This window comes from Mesocricetus auratus, unplaced genomic scaffold, assembly GCF_017639785.1.
Source record: "Mesocricetus auratus isolate SY011 unplaced genomic scaffold, BCM_Maur_2.0 Super-Scaffold_100676, whole genome shotgun sequence".
In the NCBI taxonomy this organism is placed as follows: Eukaryota; Metazoa; Chordata; class Mammalia; order Rodentia; family Cricetidae; genus Mesocricetus; species Mesocricetus auratus.
Genome location: NW_024429266.1, coordinates 113588883 through 113616639, shown reverse-complemented (window position 1 = coordinate 113616639; position 27757 = coordinate 113588883). Strand labels below are relative to the sequence as shown.

At 36.6% G+C, this 27757-nt stretch overlaps 1 protein-coding gene across 3 annotated transcripts in view; it reads right to left on the bottom strand.

Moving 5' to 3' along the window:
* Positions 1–8296: 8296 nt before the first annotated feature.
* The window catches only part of Pals2 (protein associated with LIN7 2, MAGUK family member), a 51592-nt gene continuing 32131 nt past the window's right edge, over positions 8297–27757 (bottom strand). For 2 of the 3 annotated variants that reach the window (XM_040737446.1, XM_040737448.1), the window contains exons 6-13: positions 26347–26388; positions 24359–24490; positions 22712–22811; positions 22337–22405; positions 19433–19594; positions 10148–10350; positions 9651–9779; positions 8297–8517 (exon numbers count right to left, since the gene is read on the bottom strand). In XM_040737446.1, the coding sequence (XP_040593380.1) occupies positions 8341–8517; positions 9651–9779; positions 10148–10350; positions 19433–19594; positions 22337–22405; positions 22712–22811; positions 24359–24490; positions 26347–26388 (1014 nt within the window). In that variant the 3' untranslated portion in view covers positions 8297–8340. The remainder of the gene's footprint in view (positions 8518–9650; positions 9780–10147; positions 10351–19432; positions 19595–22336; positions 22406–22711; positions 22812–24358; positions 24491–26346; positions 26389–27757) is intronic. The other variant, XM_040737447.1, reaches the window with a different exon arrangement.

Sequence of the window (27757 nt, the reverse complement as noted above, 5' to 3'; positions counted from 1 at the left end):
GGGTCAGACTCAATGCCTGTGGGCAGAAGCAGCAGGGAGATGCACGTTAGCATGCAGTTATCACCTCCACTTCAGGCTGTAAGGGAGAGAAACGAAAATGAAATAAAATGAGACTCCACCTCATGCAGTTGCCTTTTATGGGGTTAAAGTCATATCAGAGTCACTGCTTAGAAATAAACTGATCATAAATTAGGAAGGAAATGCAAATGTGTGTAGTTGTGTGAAGTTGGTGGTGCTGTGTCTCATCTACTTCTGACATAAGACATGAAGAGCAAGCTATGGACAAAAATGAATCTACAGGTGGAGAACACACACATGTGCATGGGGATGCATGTCTAGCGCAGTGGTACATTGTAAATTCAGGGACTTTAGAGATTGGGACAAAAGGCAAAAAAATGTTATTTTCTAACGTTTATCTTCTAGTTAGAATTTTGTATTATCCTTATAATTAAGGAAAAAAACCCCTAAATAACAAGTTGTATAAAATGGAACATATAAAAGGGACTGGGAAACAGTTCAGTGGGTGCAAGCATGGAAACATGAGTTGGGTCTCTAGCACCCATGTAGGATACCAGGTACTGTGATCACATCTGTAATGCAGCACTGGAAGGCAGAGACAGGAAGATGTATGGACTTGTCAGACAAGCCAATCAGAGAGCTTCAGTTTCAGTTAGAGGACCTATCTGGGGAAAAAAATAACCCAAAACATCTGGAGAGCAATAGAGGAAGACATCTCTGGCCTTTATGTGCATATGTGAACACACATAAACACACAAAATGGGGAAAACAAAACGCTTTCTGGAGACATCAGAAAGACCCTAAAGCAGCAGGTTCCTAAATGTGAGGTATGGAATTCTAGAAACCAGTATGGGAGCATTCCAAAGGGCACTTCTGGAAAGGCTTCCTGCTATATAAAGCCACACTGCTGTATTTTGGTGGGTTCTTAACCTCTTCCTGCAGGCCCAGTGTTAAAGATGCAACCCACAACATGCTGAAACACATGACTTCTCTTTCCTGGGCAGATGGGAAGTGGCCACAGTGACTCATGCTGTCTAAGCAGAGTCTTGGTTCCTTGATCCTACATTTTAATCTTCCCCGACTCTGAAACCCTTTCCAATGAAAGCCTGAACAGAAACAACAGCACAGGGAACCCTGGCTAAAAAGCAGAGACCGGTGAAAATTTATTTAGATGGAAAAACTTTTAATGAAGGACTTTAAAAAATCATTTAAATAAATGTTAATGTGATATCCTGTAGTTTTATCTCTTAGTTCTACCTATAAACAAAACACTGCCAATTTTCAAACAGCAAAAATTTTCAAACACCAAGTATTTACATAAACAAAAATATTTTTACCAGGAATATGTAATCTCACAAACTGAAACTAGTAAGTTTTAACTGTATATGGAAATAGGTTGAAAGATTTATAGTGAAGTTTCTGACAAATAATTCCTTACTGTATTAAAGGAAATTCATGTATACAAGAGCAGCAATGTTTCTCTTTGTAGAAATTAGCACTGCAGACACCCGGAAAGCAGGGATGCTGAACTTTTATTTTTTTGGTTTTTTCGAGACAGGGTTTCTGTCTTGTTTTGGAGGGTGTTCTGGAACTCGCTCTTGAACTTTTGTTTTTTAAACCTTTTCATCAGAAAGGTCCTTAAGCAGCTTGGCAAGCTTTGACTTTTCTAAGCATGTTGTCTTCTACTGAAAACTTATAGGCACTGAAAAGGGTGGGGCTAAAAAGAGCACATATTTGTGTTAGGAGGAAAGGTGTATAGAAATGAACTGGGGGTGGAGAGGCAAAAACATTCCCACAGCAAGTCATTCACATCAAATGGTCTTTGTGGGTTCTGACAATTCAAAAAAGTTTACAGAAAATTCCATTTCTTGCTGAACACTTGTGCTGGCTAATTTTATGTCAGCTTGGCACAGTCCAGTCATCTGAGAGGAGGCACCCCAATTGAGAAAATACCTCCGTAAGATCAGGCTGCAGGCAAGCCTACAGAGAGAGCATTTTCTTAATTAGTGACCAGCTCACTGTGGGTGGTGCCACCGCTGGGCTGGTGGTTCTGGGTTCTATCAGAAAGCAGGCTGAGCAAGTCACAAGGAGCAAGTTGGTAAACAGAGTTCCTCCATCAGCTCCTAGTTCTAAGTTCCTGGCCTGCTTGAGTTCCTGTCCTGACTTCCTTCCCTGGTGAACAGTGGTATGGAAGTATAAACCAAACAATTCCTTTCCTCTCTAACTTGTTTTGGTCATGGTGTTTCATCACAGCAATAGTAACCCTAACTACGACAACACTATTGCTCATTCTTCTACAAGGCATCACTTAAAAAACAAAACAAAAAAGCAGCAACAAAAACCAGTGTTACAGAAGAAACAGGAATCAGCATTGTTCTTTTAAGATGATATACAGTGAAAAAAACCATCTACTTTCCTGTTCAGATGCTATAGGAGAAACATGAACTAACAGCAGTGGTGTTATAAGGAGACACTTTACAAAGGATGACTTAGGTAAGCGAGTGGCACCTCCATGGGGAACTGGAGATAAGCAGTGTGCTAACCAGGCTTGTCAGAAATGGCAGAGGAAAAAAAAAATTGTTCCTCAAACATAACTGGAGTTTAGGACTCCTGAGACAGTCAACCAATTCTCATATCAGAATACAAATCTCTAGGGTGGCAGATCAAGGGAGTAGCACAGGGTGACAGCCATCATTAAGTTCTGATTTGCCATTAGGTCTTTTACCATAGTTCTGCCAAGTGGGCAACATGACCTTGCATAACAAACATCCGAAACAACACTGGTATATCTTTGCTGTGTAAATCTCCCATCTGCCCACCTGGACAGATTTGCAGACTCCTGCCTTTTTTAATTGTTCAAGTAATCTGGGGCCAGGACCTGACAGAGATTTAAGGACGGCAGCACGTAAGGAATGTATAAACCCAAGGCCTATATAAGTTGGTGCAATCTTCTATTTGAGGCTATTTGAGACCAGGCCTATGCAATTATTAGAGGAATTTTCCTCTATTAATTTCTATGTGCTGAGTGACTTCTCACTGAGAAGGCATGCTCTTTCTATAACAGTAGAGCATCTAAGTAGCTCTTCCTGTAAAGACTAAGGCATTTCTCATTTGGACCACACTTATTAGCAGTGCTACCACTAACATAGGTGTAATCATGTCTTAACTGATAATGGTCTCTGGCTTAATGTAATTTATATCTGAGCAGGGTTTTGGCTTGTTTGTGGGGTGTTGGCCTGTGCCCAGGGCCATGTGCACACTAAGCTAGCAAAGTGCTCCACCTCCTCAGCTGAACAGTTTTAATGTGGTGATCTTTCTTTCCTCTTACCTAGTTTTAAGTTTCCTCTATGTTCTCAGGCAACGTTGACTAGTAGAGGAGGGAAGCCAGGTTTGAGGTATGGCCTATCACATTTATGTACAGATTGCCTATTCATGGTTTGTCTTTGGCTCAAATGCAATAAAGACAACTATTTCAGATGTTTGAAATGAAGGCTGTGACTACTGTTGAGAGGTGGAGCACGCTCAGCGTGTGCAAAGCCCTGGGCTTATCCCCAGGTCATCTCTGTTATGTGGTAGTGACATTTATTTCAGGAGACTAAAAAAGCAGTAATTTTATATATAAGAAATGGTCAACTTCCAAGTTATAAGTAGCAGTTACCTTAACTATTGATATGTTAATTCAGTTTGTTCAAGTGATTAAAAAACAACAAAGTAAGAATAGGACTTGGGATAGGAGTCTAACGGGGCTCCTAGAGTATGACCACCTAGAGAAGGATCAACGAAAGGCAGGCCACATCATCTACCAGACTGCAGCTCAATCAAGGAGCTCTCTTAACCCTGGGGAAGGGTTCCTCAACAGTTCACCATCTGCTACTTCACCTCCGAATGAAGTGACTTTACAGGGACTGAAGGAGAGGCAACCTTTGGTAAGAGAACACATTTAATAAGCAGTCTCAGGCCACCACATCACAATCACAAGTCACTGCTTAGAGCTTAAGATGAAGACTTAGCCCTACATAACGCATGGAAGGGAAAGGGCAATTAAATGTTACCCAAATACCATGGTCAAAAGTGGAACCTTAGTCAATAGAAGCAGTACAACTATTTTTACTTTTAACACAAGAGATTATTTTTTTTAAGACAATCTTGTTGTGTTTTGCCCAAGTGGTGCAAATCTTGTTTACCTTAGAAAAGAGAGCATCATTCTCTTGCTTTTTAGTTCACTAAGGACGTGTGATTCTGCATTTTTCTTAAGTCACTCCAGGATACAAAGTAATAAGATGAACTATGAGAAATATTTTTAAAAGAATATAACTTTAAAAGCTAAAACAAAAATATAATTTAAAAACAACCTTACCTTAAAAAAACTATAGAATTATCATCTTCTTCAGGTATATCACATATACTTACAAAGAGACCAATATGAGTCTGAATTATTCATCAAATGTATTCTTAAAAATCTGTGAATAATATTCAGTTATATACAATAATCTCATTATTTAAAATACTGAATTTCTCCCAAGAACTCCAAATACATTACAAATGTTGTAAGAATTCTCACAGCAAATCCCTTGGAACAGGAGGAGGGCAGGCACTGTAATCTTTAAGTCTAAGGTACAGCACAATTTCACTTCAAATTTTAAGTATTTCCCAAGAGATTCCATCCAGAAATGTTTTTTCTTAAGGAAATTAAATTCTAATAATGAAAAACAGTTTTTGGGCTTAGTTTCTCTAATAAAATCTTCGGAAAGGAGATTAACGTCAGCTTCAAGGTGGACCCAAAGCCTCTTAAAGAATCTAAAATAGATCAGAATGTCTAGGAATTTGAAAGTAATTAAAAACCTTAGAACACTAGCTGTAATATGAGCAAATATATTTAGTTTTATTATTCATGAATTTTGGGATAGTTACATATTATACACATAGCTTTGTGAACACACCTGTGTGTGTATGTACATATTTCTTTAAAAATGAACTATTTATGCATATAAAACTTCAGGACTGCCTTCTCCTTCCTTAGTGCAATGATCCGTTTCTGTGGAGGCAGGCACCTCCAGTGTTAATTCTGTGTAATGAAGGACTGTTTCAGTAGGCATAAAATAAGTAAATTACTATTTGTTATCATTTTCAAATTTTTTATAGTTGAATTTATCCATTTAAAATAGTTATAACTAATTTGGTGGCCTTGGCAATCCACTTCAATCACTGAGTCATGATACTTGTTATACATAAAAGGAAGTATCATTTTAATTAATTTTTAAAGAAGGGGTCATTTCTTGTGTTGCTGGGGATTAAGCACAGGATCTCACACATTGGTTTAGGCACACTCTCTACCACGTTCTAACCCTCCCCTGTTGTTTTGTTTCCGAGACGGGGTCTTGTTACAACATACAGGCTAGCCTACAATTTGCAATCCTCCTGCTTCAGCCTCCTGAGTGCTTATATTACTAAGCCTGACGAAATCATCATTTTTGACCAGAGCAGTACCTTGCCATAACCAATATCCTGCTATATTCTAAATGTTTTAATAACTAATTTGGCATTTTAAAGGAAAAATTTACAGTTATAAATAACTTTACTAGACTACAGAACCTAGGGTTTAATCCTATTTGGCTTACGGTGATTTCTATTTTAGAAAGCTGTGGTCAGCAGCTGTATCAAGTCAGCCAAAACAGACATTCCTGATGTATCTGACATCTGTTATTATCTAAAAACACAAAAAAAATGGAAACTGCACAATAAAAGCACAGTAGTAATGAAGGCAAAAATTCTACTGTAGGACACTGAATATATTCCATTAGTAAAGGTTAAATGACTTGTTCAGAGACATCATTTCTATAAGCATTTGTACATTTGAAAATGCAAAAGTACATATAATCATTAGTTGTAAAGAAATAACCATGCCCCGATGCTGAATATGGACACTCATCCTGCGGTGCATTTATGAATGTACATACAAAACATTTTCCTGAAGAGCATGCATGTGTGTGTTGCCACTGTAAGCCCTCTCACCTTTTGTTATTATAAATAAGAGAAGTATGAATTTCCTTGATCATAACACTGAGGAGGAATCCTGGTGTGAGGCCTGATGGGTCCTACAGACTCAGGTGGGGACTTGAGTTACAAGTTCAGTGATTCTTCACAGAGAAACAGTTGTACTTTCTTAGTACTGGCATCTATAGGACAGTGAACTAAACTGTATCATTTCATTAGGAGAAATCTGTGATTACTTATGTCATCAATCATGAGTACCATGTATAGAAATAATGTTAAGTAGAGATGATGTGCCTTTTTGTATCACATGAAAATGATATAATACATACATAATTACTCTTTCTGTTGTTATCAAGGTGGTAGAGATATTTGTGGATAGACTGCTGTGCTGATATAATTTTCCCAAAGCTTCTTAGAAAGGCTTCATGAAATAGCATGAAGGTACACTGGGGAATACGGTACATTTCCTGAGAATGCAGAACTGAAATTTTTCTCCAAACTTACATTACAGTGTGTTGAAACATTAAGTCACATGGTGCCATGTAAACACTGTGCTTTGACTTATGTTGCTTTATGCTTTGAGAATCCAAGAACTCCAGCAAATACACATGGTTTAAAAAGTTAATAAAAGTGTATGATCCACTTTGTTAACAATTTCTGTCCCAGAAAAAAGAAAGAAGAATAATATTTTGGCTATGAAATCCTAGAATTAAAATTTAAAAGCCTGCAGAGTCCCTTTATTAACAGTATGGTAACTTTAGGTGTTTTGTTATGAAAATAAAAAATATTGTGTGAATATTGCTTATCACCATATATATGTACATATGTATGCATGTATGTGTATATCTCTATCAATATCTTTATATAGATGGATACATAACTTTGATGAGGGGAAAGACAAAGTTGGAATTCGGGTGTCTGGAGCCTGTCACCAAAGATACTCATTAATATTTAAGCACCTAACCCTTTAAATTTGACTATTCTGAATTGAAAAGCTAGCAGCAATATAAAATAAGGTTAGTTTAGTTCAGTGCTGAGCTGCATCACTAAATGCATATGCTTCAGGAAGAATATGTACCATTTGAGAATCCTAGAGGAGAACATCAACCGAGGTGAATGTTGAAATCTGTACACTGTGGCAATGTGGCTAAAGGATCTGGTTCCTAATCATTACATAACAAAAAAAGGCTTTTTCCTAACAGAAATCTAAAGAATATAGAACATTATTTAGTATATATAATGTATGTGTTATATGTGTGCATATATAAATAGCTGGCAATGATTTCTGAATTTTGTAAACTGTTCAACGGATTTGGTTTTCGACAACACAGAGAACAAATACCCTAACAAATCACTTCCTGTTTCAGAAACCACATCGGATGATTAACAAACTGCTTGCAGATTAGTGACATCTTTAAATATCACAAACATTTGCCGAGGCATACTTTTGCTGACTATATTCCTAAAAACAACTGACTGAAGTCAAAGGTTTGAAACTTCATATTTGAAAATAAGTAAACGTTAAGTTGAGTGAAGTTTTGCAGGATAAGGCACTCTCTGTCTGCATGACCTTGCTTCCAGTCCGAGCTCACAAAGTAACTAATATGCAACATTAGTTAACATCAGCAAATCACTGCAAGAAATGAAAAGAATAAGCCCACAGAGAGTGCAAGCTATTGCTCTTCATTGTATTTACTAGAGAGAGAAATGGGGGGAAAGGGGCTAGTTGATCTCTCTGCACAAATAAGAAAGAATAGCCATACTCTGGAGTAAGAGTGGCACTGAAAAGACTTGATGTCAGAATCAGATAGAAGTGGACTAGCTATAGCACTGATATTCAAATTCTGCTTCTGTAAGAAGTCCAATTAAGAAGGTCAGTAACTGCTGATTTTTTTCTAATGAGAATAATTGACCCTTCACTAAACACTGAAGAGAATGACAGCTTTACAAAACTATTTCAAGTATTCATTATCACAGTGAAAATGTGAGACCAATGTTGAAGAGAATGATCTGAAAATTCCTTTGATGAAAAAGGTAAGGGTACTAAATCAAAACCTACAAAATGCTTGAACGCATTTCTTTATGTGATATGAATAGAAAGGTTATCCATAAAAAGTTAGAAAAATTAAGAGAAATTATATATTATCACACCTTTCCAACCACAATTATATAAAAATTCCACCTGGCGCACTGTTATTTCAGTCTACACAGTAAAAATGCCTAGATGTGGTAGATGCCTTCTACCTCTGCATGTACTCTCCCAGTAGAAGGTTTACTTGTTGAGTCACTTTTTAAAAGTTTTATTTAACTGTTAGCCTTATTGAATCATCAGTACACCCAGCTAATAGGGACCCACTGTGGCTCCATTCTTAGTTTCTCAATGGCAGTTTGTAGTTTCTCAAAGGCTTTGTCTAGATTGTCATTTACGATGATCAAATCAAAGTAGTGGTTGTATGCTCTCTGAATTCGTGCACTTTCATCCACGGTTTTCTTCAAATCAGAGTCCTGTGAATGTTAAAAAAAAAGTTTGCATTGTAATACATACTGACTTGTTCAGACCTAACGTGAATAAGAAATGAGGGAGTTGGATATCTGTTGGAATTCAGATGTCAATTCTCAAAATCTACCTTATACAGCACAGAAGAAGGTATTACCAGATACCTGTTCATGTTGTAATCTTTCCATCTATTTCCATGATTTATGAGTATTCTGTACCTTCTGTTCTGTTGTCATTACAATGAAATTCCTAATACTATTAGGGTGAGTCTAAGATAATGCAAGAATTACTATAGGTGGCTGACATCTATATAATCTTTTCCAAAAGAGTGTTATCCCATGGCCTTTGTAAAGCCAGGATCCCAGCTTGTAGTGGCTGTTCAACTCAAAGCCTACTTGTCTCCTGTCACTTAGAAAGGCAGAGACTCTTCAAAGTGTAACTGGAAGACTCTAAGCTGTGCTAAAACACACACCCATAGACTTCATCTTCATTTCTGAGATTGCTGATTGTACTGCATCAAGCAGTCCTAGATGGTTTGGAACAACATAGGGAGTGAAGTACCTAAGTGATGGGTTTTGTATGAGAAGGTATGAGAAGGTAAAGCTTTCCATAAACTTCTATTACACCTCCACATGTAATTCTACAAGTACGAATTGGGATCCTATTAATGTTTGCAAAGTTTCAGAATCAGTAGACAAAAGTAAAACAGAAAGGGCTCCTGCTTTTTGGTAGAAAAGGGATATAAAGGACAAAGAAAATTTGCAACTTCTAAGTACTTTAGAAGAAAACATACCTAGGCACAAAGTCTTTTAAAAGATCTACATTTAGACAGAGTGATGACAGTCTAAGATCCAAGGAAGGAGATGGTTTCAGGATTACACAGGGCTGTAGATGGAAAGATTACACTGCATACATTCCAATACTGATCTTTTTCATTTTCTAAAACTCAAGTTCTGTTTTAAAGTGAAGGACTGTCACATAAAAACAATATTGTTTCAAATCCTAATTACACTTAGTAAATCAGTTTTCATTCTGCAGCACTTTACATAAGGCAGTGAATTCCTAAGTATAATTAGATGGGACTAAACATACTCAGAAGAAAAGGGAGAATAAAGTGTTAACTTGAAAAAGAGCTCCCTACCGTCAAAAGCTTGGTGGTGATTCCTGCATCCACCACAGCCTTGTGCATGGCACGCAGGGTCTCTAGCTCTGGAGCAGCAATAAATACCACATAGGGCATGAACTCAGATGTCCTCAATACTTTCAATGCCTGTGCAAAAAGTAATTATAAACCAATTTATATAATGTTAGAAACTGAAGTGTGCTGGCCATTAGCATAAACAGAAGTCTGTCTCTTTCCAAAGGTTAAAGACATAATTTACTGCCTATGTCCCTTGTCCTAACTTTACAAAGTACACTCCTAAAATGTCAAACCTTTTACTCTGCTGCAAAATCAAGTGTTACTAATCCTTGTTCTCTTGGCTGTCTGATGTTTGTCTATGTATCTAGCCATGAACTCACAATGAAGTTGAGAAAGAACCATATTCCCACCTTGATGAAGCATCACTCCCCCACATGCAGTCAAAATCTCCACAGGAAAATAAAAATTAACAATGCTTTGAAATTCATGCAACTCACTTGTGGGTTGACATCCAAAATGCAAGTCCGTCCAGTTTGTACAACTTCAAGAATAGAGTCAATCTTAGTTCCATAGAGGTTTCCTTCATATTCCCCATGCTCCAAATACTTTCCAGCTTTAATATCTGCTTCCATCTCTGATCGGGAAACAAATTTATATGCCTGTCCATCCTTTTCATCTTCTCTTGGCTTCCGTGAAGTAACTAGAATAAAATAATTTGAAGATTGTGAAACATAGACTAAAATACACATGAATAGCTTCACATGTTTCACTTAGTGTATGGATTTAGCTAAACTAATCTATCTCCTGGTTTCGCAAATAAAGTTTTGGCCCACAGTCACGCATATTTGTTTATTCAATGTCTATGTTTTCTTTCCCATTAAAATAGCAGCTATGACATAGACTGTATAGCCTTTGAACAGGACTGCTTGTTGATCTAAAGAGAATGTTTAAAGGGATGATGCCCAATATAGACTTTCTAGTAAAATTATGATTTTTTAAAATCCAACTTGAAACTTAAAACATACTTATTTAGCAGTCTTAGGCCTGGTGCCAGTGAGTGAATATCTTTTCCTTATGAATGGTGCTTTCCTTTTTCTTGAAGATTCTACTATGGCCCCCTTTGCAGTCAAACATTTCTTAATTGATTGCCCAAAGGTGAGCACAGTACTCCCACTCTTAGTTGGTAATAACTATTTTCTGAAGTGCAATTCCATCCACAAATTAGGACATCAATTCTTTACTTTTAGCTTCCTGTTTTCTGATATTCTCAAATGTTAAATACTTGATTTCATAAACCATTATCATTATGGTCTACTTGCCTCTCTACTCTGACCAATGGTTTCCAAATTAGAATGAATATCCCAATTCCAAATTCCAAGTGCAAGAACCCTTTCATGTGTTATTTGGATCTATGAATGCTTTCAGGCAAGTAAAGTTATAACAATTTGGTCTGTGCTAGGAATGATTTTATAACTACCTTTGACATCTCTGCAAAGGTGTATTCTGCCAAATTTATCAGTAGCTTTGAAGAAGAGAAATAATTTTTGTATTATTTCAGTATTATCTTGAATCTTATCTTTACTGGTCTCCATTTTTGTTAATTAAATGGAAAATATCTGAGCAATTCATTAACTATGTGAAATTAAGATAAGTGATATAAATAAAAAGTCAACAGACTTAACTTATGGGTAAAAAGCATAAGACACCAAGAAAACTTTTGGAAGAAAACAAAAAGAACTTTAAGCTCAAGGTAAAGGTAAAGGTCTAATTTATAATGAGACCATATGTATAGTTGTCTTCTGCTGTCTTGAACTAATTTCAAGAATCTTCAAGATTTAGGTATGACGGTTCTCCTTACTCAAGAACAACAACAACAAAAACCAAAACAAATAAACAAAAAAACCCCCATGAAATGGAATTTCACCAAAGATCATATGACAAGATAACCAAAATAATTTTAAGCCTCCCAAATAAGTACACACAAGGACTTGGTTCAGTATCTGTAACTCTAATTTAAAAGTTGCATTTTCTGGTGAAGCCCTGCTTTGATATTATCGATGTATTGCTTGAATGAATACGTAAATGCAAACATGCACACATCACTTCCCAATACGTTCCGAGAATCCCAGTTCACAGCAAGATGTTTACAAGCTTTTTTAAACTGTAACTCCACTCTCTATTGGACATGCCAAAAGGGCTACTGTCATATTTTTAAATTCCTTTTCATTTTCAGAACACATAGAGCAGAATGACTGTACTTATTCCTTAGTCTTACATACATAACAATTAAACAGTGGGACTTCTTTGAAGTGAAATTTTAAAAATTTTGCCAGTAAGAGTCAACAAAGATGCTGGGCGTTGGTGGCGCATGCCTTTAATCCCAGCACTTGGGAGGCAGAGGCAGGCAGATCTCTGTGAGTTCGAAGCCAGCCTGGTCTACAGAGTGAGTTCCAGGACAGGCTCCAAAGCAATACAGAGAAAGCCTGTCTTGAAAAACAAACAAAACAAAACAGAAAAAGAGTCAGAGAAACATGCCATGTGTTAACCAAGGCCAAGGTCATCATACTAAAAGTAAAACAAAATAAAACAGGATTTATAGCTTATCTTCTTGAGATAACAGTTTTTCTAAAATATACTGAGAAATTCTAACAAATCACGATGCCACCAGCCTCACCTGACAATATGTACTACAATATTATATGGAAACAAGCAATCCCACTCTATGGCCAACCTGTGTTCACTGCAGCCTTACCTGCAGTATACAAGGCAGGGACATCACTTAAGTGCCCATCAAGTAACAACAGATTTTAAAAATACTGTACATACTTTAATACACGCATATTCTTACATAAATAGAAGATAATGAGTGAATAAACATTCAGTGGTGGTAAATAGTCATAAAAGTCATCATTTAGACATTCTACATTTAGACTGTTGTGCAATTAATAAATCAGTATACTATCTACTCCCAGAGTTTTCTCTCATCATTCCAAACTCTGTGCTCCTTAAATAAATCTTCCATCCCCATTATGACAATTCAACTCCCTTCCCCCGCCAGCATCCGCATAGTTATGAAGTGGTACACTGTGATCTTTAGGTTTACCCAATGATTGACAATATTGAGTAGGTGTTCATGTGCTTATTTGTAATTTTGAATCCTTACTGAAGCTCTTTGTCCATTTTTGAATTGGGATTTTTTTTGTTTAATTATAAGATTATGTTTATGGAGAAACTTTGATAACCTGCCAGAAGAGGCACATAACGGCTATTCATTCATCATCAAATACTTATTGGGCATCCTGTTACTATAGAAACCTGTTCTAGGTAACAGGTCAAAAAAAGAACAAAAGACTCCCCCCCCCCCAACAGGGAGACAGGTGACTAATCAAATAATAAGTATTTAGGTGCTATATCACAACCACTAGGTAACTGGAGAAGCTACATTAAGTTGAACTGTCAGTTTTCTTTGAATAAAACTACACTTCAAGCATGTGAAAATACAAAAGAATGGGTACTCCAGAATCCAGACAAGTTAAGAACCAAAGGCATGAATAATGAGCTATAGTTGTTTGAAGAAAAGACTAGTATACTAAGTGGGGAATAGTATGCAGAGTTGACCTGAACAAGGCAACTGTCATTCTATTAGCACAAAATCAATATTAGGTACTTTTGAAAACTTTCTCTAAGAGTGTAAACAGAATGCTGAATAGAATTTTAACTTCAGCCTCAGACTTCACTTGAGTCCTAAATAGATGCTAACATTTTAAGGATGTGCTCTCTATCTTTTGCAGTTTACCAAAACATAGTCATTCTGGTCCATCTATCTAAACATTACTATCTTAGGTATATCAAAAAAGGAGTCAATGAGTTTTGAGTCACAGGTTTAGGGAGAAATGTGTTGTCTTTTCTTTCCTTACATAGTAAAATTATTTTTCCAGAAGAGTGCTCAAGGCCTATGTTGACATGCCATATCAGTGGGGTGGTTTGTACTCCCACTGATAGTAAAACAAAAATAACTTTCCTAGGCCAATACATGCATGTATATGCATGTCCAAAAGATAGCCCATTTTTCTGAGCTATCTTAAAGGCTCTTTCCAAAGACAGATAGTAAGGGAAAACACACTAGGTCACTCTCTGCATCTGTTAGCTCTGTACCTGTATGATTAGGCTAACCATGGATGGGAAAATACAGAAACAAACAAACAAAAAATATCTGTACTGTCTATGGACAGATTTTTGTCTTGTCACTGTTCTTTAAGCAATATAACTTAACAATTATTTATAAACCACTTAACATTATTTTTGGTATCATAAATAATTCAAACGACTTAAGCATCTGCAGAACGTTTTGATGGGGTATATGCAAAATTCTATGGAATTTGAAATATTCCTGGATTTTAGTTCTTTGGGGGAGTGAAGTGGGGCGTGGTTATCCTGGAACCAGTTCAGAGATAATTGCAGAAGGTATGGTATAAGAGTTTGGGGTAAGGTTCCAAAGGAATAATTAGAAATTCTAATAATCTTGGCCAGGAATATTTGTAGTATGGAAATCTCCAATGGATTCTAAAAAAAGACACTGAAGATACACTATTTGGAAATTCAAGACAAAGAACTCCAGCATGCAAGATCTTATGCAACACTATTCTCTTTCTTTTTAGCACTCAACTTCTTACAACATAGCTCACAAGAAACTGAAGTAGCAGAGGAGGACATAAGCCAAGTAATAAAATAACCCATACCCCATCCTTCCCAATACAGCTACTGTGTTACAGATGAAGAAGAGCTGTAGGAAGGCAGGAACTGTGAGCTGGAATCATGGCTTCAGTTTTGATGGCAACTAGCAGCTTTCGTTTTTAATGCCTAAAAATAAGATTTGTTTAACAAGATGCCACAATTATGAAATTGAAAGTAACCAGAAAGTTATCCATTCTTCTAGAGGTCTGAAGGTAAAGAAGGGAAAAGGAACACAGATCATCAGAGACTAGATAAAACCCTAGTTCTTCCCTTTCTGAGCTCAATCATTCAACAGCAGTTTTTACTAGGTGACAGAAACAGCACGATCAGAACACTAGGAAATAAAGCTTATCTGTGTATATAAACAAGCTGAGAGCAGCCAGATGTTCCTCCAAACTTAGGCAAAGCTTTTATATTGTTTTATTACTGACAGAAGCTTAAATCACCGAGTGAAAGTTTGTGGAAAACAGTTGCTCTGTTTGAAAGTATCTCTGAACAGGTTGCTTAACTATAAACTACAGGTTTGTAGTGGAAAAATCTACCAAGTCCCACAGAAATTAAATCAATGACCAACATTAGCATCAAAAATGGGAACAAAGAGAAGATGCAACTCTTCTGATGTATATCTGAAATTAGGAGGAAACAATCAAGTAAATTCACACTAAGAGACATTTACAGTATTGGTTCTTGAAGAATAGTCCACCGCATCCCCAGCTTCTTAATGAATAGGACTTGGGCTCACAGGAATAGTTGAAGGCAAAAAAGGAAACATTCCATAATTAGATCACTTAACCCCTCTCTCTGTGACCATTTCACCTTGTTAGCATCTGCTATCTGCTCACCTTCAGTGGCCTGGTTACTAGGCAACGACCCTTCTCCTTTGATTACTCCACCCTACCTATACTGTCATGGTGTGTGTCGTGCCCCCCACCCCCGCTCTAAACCACGATATAACATGCCTAAGGAATATAAAATCTCACAGCTTGATCAGCCATGTTGTCTTGCTGTCCATTTCTCTTGTCTCCTGTCCCCTCATTCCAGGTTTCTCTGGGCTAGACCTTCATTGTGCCTTGCTGGGCTGGGCAATTAGTAACTATATTAAATGGATAAGACTCTAAAAGGAAGAGACCGGCAAAATAGATTGGAAAAACTGATCAAACTATATGCTGTTTACAAAAGACATTTTATACTTTAAGACACAAGCCAAGTTGGAAGTAAAGGGTGGAAAAGCCATACATTCAAGCAATACCCAGAGACAGGTACACACGTCGACAAAACAAACACTGAGACAAAAGCTTGAGACAATGAAAACCATTTACAAAGCAAGATGAGTTTCTAGTTAACCCCAGTAATTGTTTGCATGTATGATTAGGAAAGAAGAAGGCTGAAAGCAGGCAGCTGTGGTAAGAAGCCTATCTAGATCTGACTAATTGATTTGTATTATTATCAGATTATGTTTTAAGTCTCTAGCATCAATGAAAAGAGAAAAAGTTTCATTACATTTATCTATTTCTAGAATTAAACACAGCTGAGATGAATTCAAACAAAAACTCAGAGTACAACAAAATTATAAAACGCAATAAAGCAGTATCTACTGAGAAATTTCTAACATTTATGTGTCTGTTAAAAGGAAATATCCAGTGAGTAATCGTTCTACTTCAGATAAATGGGAAAAGAGCATCCTAGTCCCAAAGGGCAAGCAGAAAAAAGGAAGTAATATTAAATTGAAATTAATAAAATGCATGATAGAAAAAAATATAGAAAATTAATACAATTTAAAAACTTCTGAAAAGAACAAGATTGACAAATATTTAGGAAGAATTTACTAAATTGAGGAATGATAGTTGGGGATGTTACTGAGGACTCTGTAGAAATCATGCAACAACAGAAATACTTGTACAACTATGTGAACATACTAAAAGCCATTCAAGATAACCAATATGGTGAAGAAAATAGCATGTGGCTTTTATCTGAATGAAGGTGTTAAGGAGGAACTTCGCAGAGAACGGGGGAACATTACAATGAGGTAGAGACGTGGGGCAGAAGGATGCAGACAGATAAAGGGATGTTTACTACCTTTGGGCAGTTGTGCAAATAAAAGCATATAAACAATTCTGGTTCTGAGAACATATTTATTAATTGCTATTATTGAACCAGCTTTGTTAATATGACATATATTAACTTTGGAAATAACTCAAAGTAAAAAAATCCATTAAAAACAAAATGAAAAAGAATTGAACAATGTGCTGGACAATGGGAAGACCTACTTGTGGATAGTCAGAAGCAATATTGTAAAGATACTACAAACCAAACATAATCCACAGACTCAGTGCAATCTCATAAAAATTTCGATGACATTCTTCACAGAACTAGAAAACACAACCCTCAAACAGAAGGCAGAAAAGACTCTGGATAGCCAAAACAATTCTAAACAGAAAGAACATAGCTGAAGGAATCAAATTATTTGACTTCAAACTATACTATAGAGCCATTGTTACAAAGATAGCATGGTACTGGCATAAAAATAGGTCAATGTTGGTAAGGATCTGGAGAAGGGGAATCCTTATTCACCGTTGGTAAGTGTGCAAACTGGTACAATCATTATGGAAATCGGTGTGGAGGCTCTGCGAAAAATTTACAACTACATAAGGACATGGTTCCACTGGTAAGGTGCTTGTCATACAAGTTTGGTTCCTTAGCACCCACATGGAAGCTGGGCATAGGGGATAGAGAATGGCTCAGTGGTTAAGGGCATTGACTACTCTTCCAGAGGACCCCAGGGTTCAATTCCCAGCAACACATCATGGCTCACAACCATCCAGTTCTGGGGGATTCGATACTCTCTTCTCTTCTGGGCTCTGTGGGCACCATGCATGTAGTACACAGACATACATAAGTGAAAAGAGCCATACACATTAAAAAAAAAATACTGGGGCTTGTCTGGGAGGTGTCCAGGTGGCAGGTGTGTAGTGGGATATAGAACCAGAAAGCAGCCTATTCAAAACAGACAGTGAGCTCCAAGTACAGTGAGAGGCTGAGTCTCAAAAAATAAGGAAAGGAGGGCAATGGAAGAAGATATGCAACATCAACTTTGGCCACTGCATGTACGTATTGATACCTACGTGAAGACAGCATATTCACACACATACCACCACCACTCTAAACAGAACTAGCATGTGGGCTAAGTATACCATTATAGGCAAGCACCCAAGGGACTCTTTGTTATCAATGTTTACTGTTGTTCTGTTAAAAAATTACAAGGAAATAACATCAATCTAGAAGCCATCAACTAATGAATGGATAATGAAAATGTATGTATACACACACACACACACACACACACACACACCCCTCACCAGAATTTTATTTGATTATAAAGAAAAGTTATATTTGCAAGTAAATGGATAGAATAGGAAAAAATATTAAATGAAGTAGCCCAGGTTAAGAAAGATAAACACTGCATGTTCCTCATTTGCAAGCCTAGTTGTATGACTGTATGTGTGCATATATGTATTTTCTGTGGGAATGTGTGAGGGCAGAGGTCATGAAACTAGAAAAGGGACATGAGGGAAAAAAGGTTGCAAAGACGGACATGGAGGGGGTAAGGGAACACATGATAAGAGACAGAACTAGAAACTGGGGGCAGGGGATAGGAGTGCAGAGGATGGACAGAGATGGGGAAATTGAAGGGGAAGGCAACCCAAACTAAATGAATATATGTGAAATATATGAAATATATGAGAGGAAGCTTGTTACTGAGTAAAAAATAAAATATTTTTAAAGCTAAAATGAAACTAGGGAGGGACTGTAAGATGGCTCCACAGTTAGGAGGACTTGGTGCTCGCTCTTCCACAGGATCGGGGTTCAGCTCTTAATACCCTCCCAGGTAGCTCAAACTGACTGTAACTTCAACTTCCGGGGGGGGGGGGAGGTGTTCTGTGCCTCTTGTCTCTATGAGTCCTACATTCAGGCATATATCAATGTAGACACACAGTCACACCTAGTTAAAAATAATAGAAAAATAAATCTAAAACAACAACAAAAAACAAACGAAACTAAGACAAAAACAAATCCTAAGACATTATAAGCCATAGCAAATTAAAATTAGCTTTAGGCAATGTGATTTTGTAGGAGAGAAGAGGCCGCCAGTGTTTTATGGTTGGAATATGTATTGAAGGTTGGGACATTTTAGGAACCGGGCCATGAGAGAAAGCTGATGACTGGGGACATACCTTGGAAGGTCACTCCTGGTTCTGGGTAACCCTTTATTCTCTGCAGCCTCCTCTCCACATGCCCCTGCTACCATATTGTTCTACCCTACCATGAGTCTAATATCAAAGAGTCAAGGAAAATCTTGGAAAACCATGGGCTACCATAAATCCTTCTCTTCCAGGAAGTTGTTCCTATCAGGCCATTTGCTCATGCTTCTTGTCAAATGGGCAGCAAGCATTATAACATCAGTGATTATCTGAACACTCCACTTCTGACATCACTAAATTTTCTATGTAAACATGAAAATGATAGGGGGAAGGAAGATTACAAAATCAGTCTGATCCTGAATGTTCTCATCAGCACAGTTTCAGTAGGTTTAGTGAATATTGTCCTCCTGTAGAGAACTTGCTTTCAGAGGATCAGGCTTATGATTCTGCAGGGCCAAGGGCTTCAATTTAAACTAGATTACCTAAATTCACAAAGCTACTGCCATACTTAGTACTTGAGCATCTAGTAGGCTTTCTCCTTTTAAATATATAGCATAGTATAGGGTAAAAAATACAAATAGATGAATAATAGTTACACAAGAAAATTCAAATACAAGTTGTTTGCCACAACTCTAAAATGCATGCATTTGTCTTTAGCTTCTGGAATGAAGAGTTTACAGATGTAACTACTACTGAGCAGCAGTCGGCACGCTACCTAAGACAACAGCAGGGCCATCTGGATTTTTAGCACAGTCTACTCTTCCATGTTCATTGGCTTAGTCAGAATTAATGTTAGTTAATAATAATCCTTTTCTCCATATACCCAACAAATGGAAACACAAGACTTACATGGCACCGTTGTTCCAAATCTAGCAGGATTCAGCACTATGAACCTATTTTTCAAGCTTCTTCTGCCCACACCTTGAGCTCCTATCAACACTAAAGTTTTTCGCTGGAAGGGTGGCATTTTTGCTACTTCCTCATAGATCTGAATTTCATGACGATCAAACTCTAAATGTGAAAGTAATGGGACAACATTATATTCAGTTATACTTTATATACACAGAAACATTCCCTGGTATTCTGTATGCTAATGGTTCTCTTGTCTTGACAGTTAACTATTACTTGATTTGTATACCTCTGACACAGGACTTTTTTTTCTTGCCAAATTTGGTAAGGTACAGAAAATTATTTTATATCTTGATTTAAATGTCTGTTTCCACTCATTTGCCCTCAGATATACATTTACTGTGATAGAAAATCCTTGAGTTTTATGTGTATTTCTCAATATTCTACAAAGGGTTCTTATCAGCAATTTGTCAGTTGAAATGACTACCTAAACATCAAACTATAGTTTATGCAATTTACATTAAAAGGTACATGCAAAGTAGAACAGAGGACACCTGCTCGGCTGCTTCACTTGGACAGACTGTCACCTCCAATGACAGCACACTCACATCTAAATATCAAGATTCTAAAATTTTTACATAAAATAAAATGCTGGATAAAGAAGCATTTTCAGTGGACTACTGCCTCAAATTAGAAACCAAATCAATGGAAAAGTTAGTTGGGCGTTGGTTGCGTACACCTTTAATCCCAGCACTCGGGAGGCAGAGGCAGGAGGATCTCTGTGAGTTTGAGGCCAGCCTGGTCTACAAAAGCTAGTTCCAGGACAGCCTCCAAAGCCACATGAAAAGCCAAAAAAAAAAAAAAACCCTCAACCAAACAAACAAAAACAGATTTTGCTTGAAAATTAAATGATATATAGCTAATGAATAATAAAACTGAAGTGGTTCAGAAATAATGGGTTACACATTATCACTGCTTGACTTTATCTGTAGTAATAATACTCCATCCTTACGTTAACATCTTAACAATTCATCCTTCATACAATTTCTTCATAGTAAATTAACAAAGTATTGTAGAGAAAAACACCATTCCTCCCTCCTATATGATTTTCTTTATGTGTCCTTTATTACTAGTGTATGAGTAACTTTGAAGTCAAGAAAAATAAAGGATAGCTTCCACATTTAGCTTCCTTAATTTCTTTATACATTGGCTCACATCAGGCCATTTTCACGCAGACACAAAATGCACGTTGAGCACATTTTCCTGTACCCTACTACCCTTCCTTTTCTCTTTGTACTTCCCTAGACAGTTTCTCTTCTCCTCTATTGTCAACTGCACACATGATTTTTATGTGCCTATATAAAATCTAGGGTCCACAAGTAGGAGAGAAAAAACATGGTTTTTGTGTTTCTAAGACCAACTTAATTTTGTAGCAGGATTATCTTCAGCTGTTATTTTCCCGCAAAAGAAACTTCATTCTGTAGTGTATACGCACAACATTTTATTTGTGTTGATGGTCACTTAGTTCCATGACTTAGCTCTTGTGAACTGTGGTGTAATAACAATGATATAGGGTATTGCTGTGGTGTTAACCTGAGTCCCTCAGGTGAATATCTAGGAGTGGGAATAGCTATGTAATAAAGGTAATTCTATTCTATACGGATATCTACAATGGCTGCACTAGTTTAATTCCTGTTAGTGCAGAACCACTCCTTTTTTCTATATCCCTGTTGGCATATTATTATTATTTTTTTTTAGTAAATGTCATTCTGTATAGGGTGAGAAAGAATCTCAATGTAGCTTTAAATTGTATTTCTCTTGGCAAATGAGGTTGAATTTTGTTGTTGTTGTTGTTGTTTAATTCTGTAATGCACCCAATTGGTCTGAGGGTATTTTTATTTTGTTTAACTTTCTAGCTCTAGGGATTGAAGACAGCACATTGTACATATCAGGGAATGGCTACACCCCCAGGCCTTTGATTGAGGGTTTTTAGCTTTTGAGGCATAAATGACAAACAGGAATTCTATATTCTTAAAGTATAAATCTTGATGAGTTGATGCTTAACTGTATCATGAAACTGAAAAACAAATGCATCTACTACTCATGATTACCATTTTAGTTTCTTTAAAAAGTATCCTTTCTTTAAGATGAAGGATTTACAGTTTGAGGTCAGCCTGAGCTACCTAATGAAAGTATAGGATAACTGTTTGAGGCTAGCCTATACTAACTAATAAATTCTAGGTCAGCCTAAACATATAGAAAGATCTCCTCTCAAAAAATTCAAAACCAGCCAGGTGGTGGAGCACACCTTTAATCCCAGCACTCAGGAGGTCAAGGCAGGTAGATCTCTGTGAGTTCAAGGTCAGTTTGGTCTACAGAGTTAGTTCCAGAACAGCCTCCCAAGCCACAGAGAAACCCTGTCTCAAACAACAACAACAATAACAAATAAAAACCTGGAGGATTTGAGAAAGATTATTAGAAGACCTCCACTACACTAGATGAGTTATGTCGCCCAGTGCCACTTTTGCAAAATATACTTGAAAGTGTTATGGCAGCATATAGTTCTCCAAATCCTAAATCTAGTATCTTCATAAAGTTCCTCTGCTCCTTAGAAATGTCACACACATTACTATATCAAAATGCCCTGAAAAAATATTGACAATAACATTCCCTCTGCATTAGTACAAGCATAAATCCTAGTAACTTCATCCTTCTGTAAATTATATTCAAGTTTGGACTTTAATAATTTTTTATGTTATATTTTATCATGTGTCCACCTGCCAGACCCAGTAACTGGCACTAGTATGAATTTCATTCATTTCAAATTACATATTCAGAGATTAAAACATGTTAACTAATGATAATGCTGTTTATTTTGATCTTTCAAAGGGATTTTAAACACACCTGCATTCCTGGTTGTGAGGTACATCATTTTCTTCTTCTTTTTGTTGCTTATAGTTCCACAAAAGGGTCCTGAAGGATGACAAGACCAATATAATTTAGAAGATATGTCAACATATGACTTTAAATTGCCCAGTCATGTTTTATGAGGAGGTAGGAGAATTACCTCCTGAGGGAAGGGGTGAATTTGTCACTGAATTTTGACACTCTACCAGTAGGTGGCAGAAAAGGATCAAACATTACTTCAGGGAGGAACCATCAGCTGCACAGGAAAGATTAATTCTCTACATAGTTGAAATCAATTGATTGCGTATCCAGAAAAAGAGGCAAAGAAAGGTGCGCCCAGCCCCTGCCTGTTACTTGTGTTCAGCTCTTTACCTGAATTGTCCCAGTCTCTGCGAACAAACGCCTTTCTCTTCTCTTCCAGGAACTGGCTTGGGATCAGACCAGCACTTCCTCCCTCCTTCACATGGCTAGCCTAGAATCAAATTAATATCTCAGTGACCAAAATGTTAGACAATATTTTAGTAAGTAGGACAAGTGCTGGTCAGTTAAAGTTAGTTTGCTATGAAAAACAACCTTTCAATGCATGGAACTATGTGAAAGCATTTAAACACTGCCACACTAAGGAACCAACTAGTAACTAAGTCTCACATGTATGTAAACTGGTAGTGATGTTTTGAAATTATCATTAACAATAATTGCAAAGAGAGAGAGAGACAGAGACAGAGTCAAAAAAGAAGAGTGCTATTTTATACAAAGAAGTGTTCCTGAAGCATCTCATCCAGAATCCTTTATAAGCCATTTACTAATGATCTCAATCCTAGAATGCTGTTATTTCCTAAGGTTAAATCAATAGAAAGGATACTGGGAATACAGAGCATAAATTTAATTCATCCTAGTAAGAATTTGCATATCCCAAAACAATAAATTTAAAATAGGTAAAACTTCATCATCTAGTACAAAAATAAAACTTTAAAATCAAAGTATATAAAATAAAGTAAAATATTTTATGTGTGTGTTTGTGTCTGTGTGCATGTTTATAGGAGTATAGGCACTCAGAGGCCAGAAGAGGGGTAGGTAATAGCTCTTGGAGCTGGAGTTCCAGGAGGATGTAAGCAGCCCAACATGGCTGCTGGGAACTTACCACAATGTTAGTGTGTTTCTCCTTATAGTTGGGACAGAAAGTCTATTTATCAGTTTTTAGTAATCCTAAAAACTGGAATTAAAATTAAGTCTATCAAAATGAAGAAAGAGACTCAAATGACGGTGAGAGGATTAGAAAACTAATAGATGGCAATAGCAGGAAATAAAACAAGGAAACCAGGGTGGGGGGTGGGGGGGTGGGGCATGAAACAATCAGTCATAGGAAGTACAGTGTTAAAGCTTCTAAGTATATTTCAGTGAAGACCTTTTGAAATCATGAACTCTGTTTATTGAACCATGGAGCACTTATTGCTAAAAATGTCTTCATCTACATGTAGGGCACACTGCATTGAGGCTGTTCTTATGCTGTAGATGGTCTCTTTGCATAAGCCATTTAATTCATCACTGTTACCACCTGTTACCAGCAACGGTTATTTTTTATAATTGGCACTGGGTCTTGGAGCCTTTCTTCTTCCACCCTGTTCTCCAATGAGGCCACGGTAAGCTCTGAGAGTTGAAAAGATTCTAGGTTTCTATTTGTCATTTTCCTCAATGTTTGTTAGCTGATATAAACAACTACAAAAACAAATTAAGAAACATTGCCAAGACAATGACTCCAGGTGGATTTGGTTCTTTTTATCCTATAGCATATTGAAGGCCATTGTTTGAGAGAACTGCTTAACCTAACCCCTAGACCAGGTGACAGTGCCATAGGCAGGCTATGTCTGCTTTCATTAACGGCTATTTACAAATTCTCTCTCAATTTGGTCTTATGCCCACAAAGCTAACAGATATAAAGTAGAAGCTGTTCATGCAGGAACAATCATGGGAACAAATACTTCCTGAACTTTTAGATACTGGCCAGAGAATCAAACTAACCTGCCACCAATTTGGGTCTTCTCTGTTTACAATCTGAAGAATTTCTCCTTTGGAAAACTTCAGTCCTGCTTCTTTGCAGGGTATCAGGTTATCATTGAATGGATTATAATCAAAATGACACTTGACAAATACCTAAAACACAGCAAAGTGAAAAAGCCTTTATGTGTAACATTAAGCACTGGATGTTGAAACCAAACCACTGTGATTTAATTGTAACACATTAAAAAAAAAACTTATTCTCCCAAATTAAAAAAAAGCTATTAGATATTAATTTAATGATTTGGTATTACAGAAAATTAAACATGAATGCTAACTTAAAATTTGCTGCATTTTTAAAACTCCTGCTTCTTTTTTTGTGATGTCAGAATTTAAACTCAGGGCTTCACATGTTGAGTATGGGAGTGCTCTACTACTCTTAAAACCTACTCTTATATCAACAAGTGTGACACCCACTCCAACTCACCCTCTCCAATCTTTTCACTTGATTTTCCAACAAACACTGCATAAATTTTAATTTAAGTAAATGTCATTTTGCAGTTAACATCCTGAAATAATGGGTGCAGTTAGTTTAAGGTATGTATTTCCAACCTATCAGGACTGAGATTGTACAGACACCTTGAAGTCTAAATTAAACAACAAAGGTCATCTTGAAGTGAGACCTGACATATATTTGGTAACCTTAAAAAATTAAAAACTCAACTTTACTTCTAAAAGTCTATTTTTAATCAGTTACACTGTCCAAAACTAAGGAGGAAAATATTTTCTTGAAATCAACTTACCATGATTTATATGTTTAAATTTAAACTAGCATTAAATTACTTAAAAGACAAAATACTAGAAAGGCTTTAACTATTTTCCAACTTAAATTTAAACATATACATTTCTCTTAAATTTGTTTTATTAATAAAAGTATGCCAGTTACAATATGACTTAAGATCTCCAATGCTTGCAACGTACTGCTTATTTAACTGGAATTCTATTAATCATTTTAAATATTTAATGGAAAGTTTAGATCAACTATTTTCTTAAAATGGACATGCTTCATACATACTTATAGAAATCCAAATTTTATCTTCTAGAGAAAAATCTTAGCATTAGCCAGCAGAATAACTCCAATAAGCAGAAATGCATACAGTTAGTCAAACTAACAAAGTTACTCATCTATGTGTATCATATTTCTACAACTAGAAACAAAATATTCAAAATACATACATATATATAAGTACATACATTGCATTATTAGTATGCTTAAAAAAACCACCCAGACTGATTAAGACCCCCTGATTGTGGGTGTCAGTGAGGAGGCCTAGGTAATCTATTTGAGCCTTGGGTAGTAGATCAGTATTTATCCCGGGTATACAAATGGACTTTGTGCACCCATCCAACAATGAGAGATGTACTCTCATCCTGGATTCTCAGGGGAGGGTTTAGGCCCTGCCCTGGATGAAATGACAGACTATGGACACCCCCATGGAGGGCCTCACCTTCCCTGGGGAAATGAGGGGATGTTGGAGGGGTTGGTGGGAGGGCATGGCAGGAGGGGAGGGAAAGGGAGAGGGACCTGGAATTGACATGTGAAGCAATCTTGTTTCTAATTTAAATTTAAATTTAAAAATAAAATATATAAAAAAACCCACAAACCAGTGTGAAAGATGCATAGGAAGGTATTTTTAAACTTTTGGGTACATGTGATCTTGATAGAAAGCGCTAGACCATCTGCAACAACTTTGCAAAGCATGAAAAATCAATGTTCAAACAAACTGGGAAGCCACTTTTCCTGATATTTAATTTTAGAAGTATCTAAGAAGCAAGCATGCAAATAATATTAAGACTGCTAAACTGTGACAGGTGGCTAAAAAGTTTGGCATGCAGCTCAAGGCATAGGCAATGAACAACTCAAGATGATAAAGTTTAATCAAAGTAAATTTAGTTGACTGCTAAGACAGAACAACAGGAACACCAGAAAATGTTCTTACATGATATCATACCTGACGGATGTGGGTTGGATGCCTCTCCATACTGGTGTAACTCTAAAAATATATTTTTCAATTGTATAAATAAAGCCAGGCTTTTAACTTATAACAACAAAATATAAGTAAGTTATTGGGTCATTTTAGTACTTCACTCACTTGGTAAAGCCACTTCCTCCCTACTTAATTGTCCACAGGTTATAATATCTATAAAAAAGTAAAGTGACACAACCAAGAAGTCACAGGCATTTGAGCCAAGGGAGAGAAGAGACTATATAAGACGTTATAAAAAAAAAAGGCAGTGTATTTCTTACTTCTGAAGAAATGCCCACTGAATGAAAAATCCTCATGTCACCTAAATGAGCGTGTTTATCATTCTTGGTTGTGGAATAATACTTAGGAAAGTTACAAGTGTTTTCCAAACTTCAAACATTTATTTCCCCTGTTCAGAGATGCCAACATCCAACTCAGATATAAAAGGATTACCAAAAGGCTTATTAAACTGCTTTTGGAGCATTACCCTCAAATCCAAATCGCAGATTAATCTGGTTTTACTTTGGTAAAATTTGTCTGAAAAAAATCAATTATTCTAGCCTTTGATCTAGTAGTTTTAAAAATCTTTAAAATCATTAAAAAGTTGACTTACTGTATTCTATGAACTGCACTAACAGTTTATGAATGCCAACTGGTCATTAAGTTAATAAACAACACTTAACAAATTATATCAGCTTTGTACTCTCACCATCAAAGGAAAACCTGAATGACCAACAATTTAAAAGTAGACAGTAGAGAAAGAGAAGTATAAATAGCTTTGAAGCATAGATGCTCAAACGAGGAGTAGAAATGAAAATTAAAACTTTATTAGGATAACACCGTCTTCCTATTAACTAGCAGAAATTAAAATATTTGACAGATATCTTCCGATAAGATTATGGGCTAATAGGGATTTTCATAACAGGCTTGTGAAGAATGCTCCAACTTCTTAGAAGGACAATTTGGCAACAATTACCAAGATTACAAACACATAAACCCTCTGACCTAGTGATCCACTTCTGGGAATGGATTCAGCAGTTACATTACTCAGACACATTTGAAGACTTAGATATAATACTAGTAATTATTGAACTTTTCATTATAGCAAAAGATTAGGAGCACTCTGTGGCAATGATGAGTTGTCTAAAAAAGACTTACAGAATAACATACCAGTCCACATGCCAATGACGAGGGAAAATTTCAAGGTTCCACCTCTATACAAAAAGCTACAGGCAATCAATGGCTGCTGAGAGGGAGACATACAGTCATCTCCAAAGACAAGAGCCCCCTGGTGTGTTTTGGAATCCCAAACGCTCAGCTCTAAACACATGTACATAAAAGCTACACCAAACAGGCTCCTCATGTACTTAAAACGGTGTAGAGGACACAGGAGGTT